The 2,064-nt window shown below is 46.3% G+C and overlaps 1 protein-coding gene across 2 annotated transcripts in view; it reads right to left on the bottom strand.

The window, feature by feature from the left end:
* The window catches only part of PLA2G12A (phospholipase A2, group XIIA), a 20,186-nt gene extending 18,655 nt beyond the window's left edge, over positions 1-1,531 (bottom strand). Inside the window, exon 1 of one of the 2 annotated variants that reach the window (XM_006881092.1) lies at positions 1,312-1,531. In XM_006881092.1, the coding sequence (XP_006881154.1) occupies positions 1,312-1,525 (214 nt within the window). In that variant the 5' untranslated portion in view covers positions 1,526-1,531. The remainder of the gene's footprint in view (positions 1-1,311) is intronic. The other variant, XM_006881093.1, reaches the window with a different exon arrangement.
* Positions 1,532-2,064: the final 533 nt, after the last annotated feature.

Below are 2,064 nucleotides of genomic sequence, written 5' to 3'. Positions count from 1 at the left end.
ATTATTTCCACACTCTGTTGGGTCACCTTTCTTTGGAATGGGAACAAATATAGATCTCTTCCAGTCAGTTGGCCAAGTGGTTGTTCTCCATGTTATCTCTTATAGTTTGGCTATATTATAAGGAGGGGCCAGTCCTTGGAGAAGGACATCATGTGTGGTAAAGTGGAGCGTCAGTGAAAAAGGGGAAATCCATCAAGAAGGACTGAATGATACAACTGGCTTCAACAGTGGGCACAAACACAGCCGTGCCTATGAGGATGGAGCAGGACTTGACAATATTTGGTTCTGTAGAACCTTGAGCTAAGAATCAAAATTGCCTCAACCAGACACACCTTAGTACTCAAATTGACATCATTACTCCTTAATACTCCTGGTGCATAGATCAATAAATATTCTAAGCATTTAAAAAAAGAATAAAAATCAATTTATAATAACAGATCCTGGTTAAACTTATTGGAAACATACTGACTTGTTATTTCCAAAGAGAAGTCCAAGTACTTGATCTGAGCTATTAAAATATTAAAAATTGTAAGTGATAATAAAATTATTATCTCTTCCCAAGACTCTATTGTTACTGTTACCTACACTGACACTGAACGCGTTCTCAAACAGACAAATGTTTTAAGAGTGAAAGTTACCTATGATAATCTGGAACAGGGGCTGCGTTGAGGGGAGGGAGGGGAGAGGAAAAAGGAAGGGAGAGAAGAAAGCATGCAACAATGGAAAAGCATTTTTGTTGTTTTTTTAAAAAGTAGAAATAAAAACTATTAGCCAGCAAAGAGGAACGGAAAACCAATGTCAATTTTGATAAATTATTTTCTAGGAAAGTTGTCACTTCCACAGCTGTATACACTAAAAGTCTGTATAAAGGTCTGAATTATGTTCTTTAGCGTTGCAGTGAAAATACTTAAGTCCGATTTTCTAGAGAAAGTTGTATAATGGCCCGTCTTTTAAAATCTAGTTTGATTTTTTGCTTGTTCTGTTCTTGACTGATTTACGGACACTACTAAAGCTAAATCACAGCTTGTTCCATTCCATGAGCGTGATGTGCACGTCACCAAGTTCTTAGGCAATTTAATGCAATCGGAAAAAAACCCCCAACAAACTGATTCTGAAGCAAAGCATGGTACACATGAAAGTGACTTCCCACATTCCAACAATAGTGCGAAATTGTAACCAAATTGCTCAATCACAAGAACGGGAAGATTAAGGGCACCATCAAGGTTTAAGGGCACCATCAAGGTTTGCCTTGCATCTGTCACCCCCAAACCCCTAAAAGCACCGGCTTGGCTGGCCCTGGGTTCCTCTCACCGTCACTGCACTTATACTGGCAGAGTCCGTCCTCGCCTCCCAGGAGGTCCAAGGCGGCGTTCAGGTACGTGTCTATCTTGTGAACTCCATTCCGGATGGTCTTAAGGGTGGCCCGCCAGTCGGTGCTCTGGGCCTCCTCCTGGCACTCGAGAGAGGCTACCAGGAGGATGATCAGGAACGAGAGTGCGCACTGCAGCCGCGAAAGCCGAGCCATCCATTCAGCGCCAGGTCCCCCGGAGACCCCGGGACTCCTGGGGCAGCAGCTCCGACCCGAGGTTACGCCGCCGGCGGCTCCATTGCCGCGCCTCCTCCCCAGCAATCTGCGTCTCCCCTGGGATTCGGCGTGGAGACGGGGCCGCCGCGCAGGCGCGCGCTCACGTGCCCGCGCTCACCTGGGTCGCGGCCGCCGGTCTGCGCCTGCGCAGGAGCGTGCGGCGTCATTGGCGCGCCCAGGCGCCTACAAACCAGTAGGTGTCTGCTCTTCCTCCTCGAGGTTGCGTCATAAACTGCTTGGTTCTAAACCCTGACATTAGGATTACACCTGGAGCTAAAACCCACCCATGAATGGGCTTATCCCTCGCCTAGGAAGTCTGATTAAGTTGAGCCGAGGTGGCACTACACATCAGTAGTTTTATAAAGGTTCCCAAGTGATCTGGGTATCATTCAGCCAAAGTTTGTACTTCGGTGACCTAATCTGTTTTAAACCCCAAAGGACAAAGATCCCTGATGTGAAACAACTTGAGAGGCTTGAAC

Source organism: Elephantulus edwardii, unplaced genomic scaffold, assembly GCF_000299155.1.
Source record: "Elephantulus edwardii isolate Elephantulus edwardi_28Jun2011 unplaced genomic scaffold, EleEdw1.0 scaffold00012, whole genome shotgun sequence".
Lineage (NCBI taxonomy): Eukaryota > Metazoa > Chordata > Mammalia > Macroscelidea > Macroscelididae > Elephantulus > Elephantulus edwardii.
The sequence above is the reverse complement of the archived record's forward strand: the minus strand, read 5'-3'. Positions and strand labels throughout refer to the sequence as shown.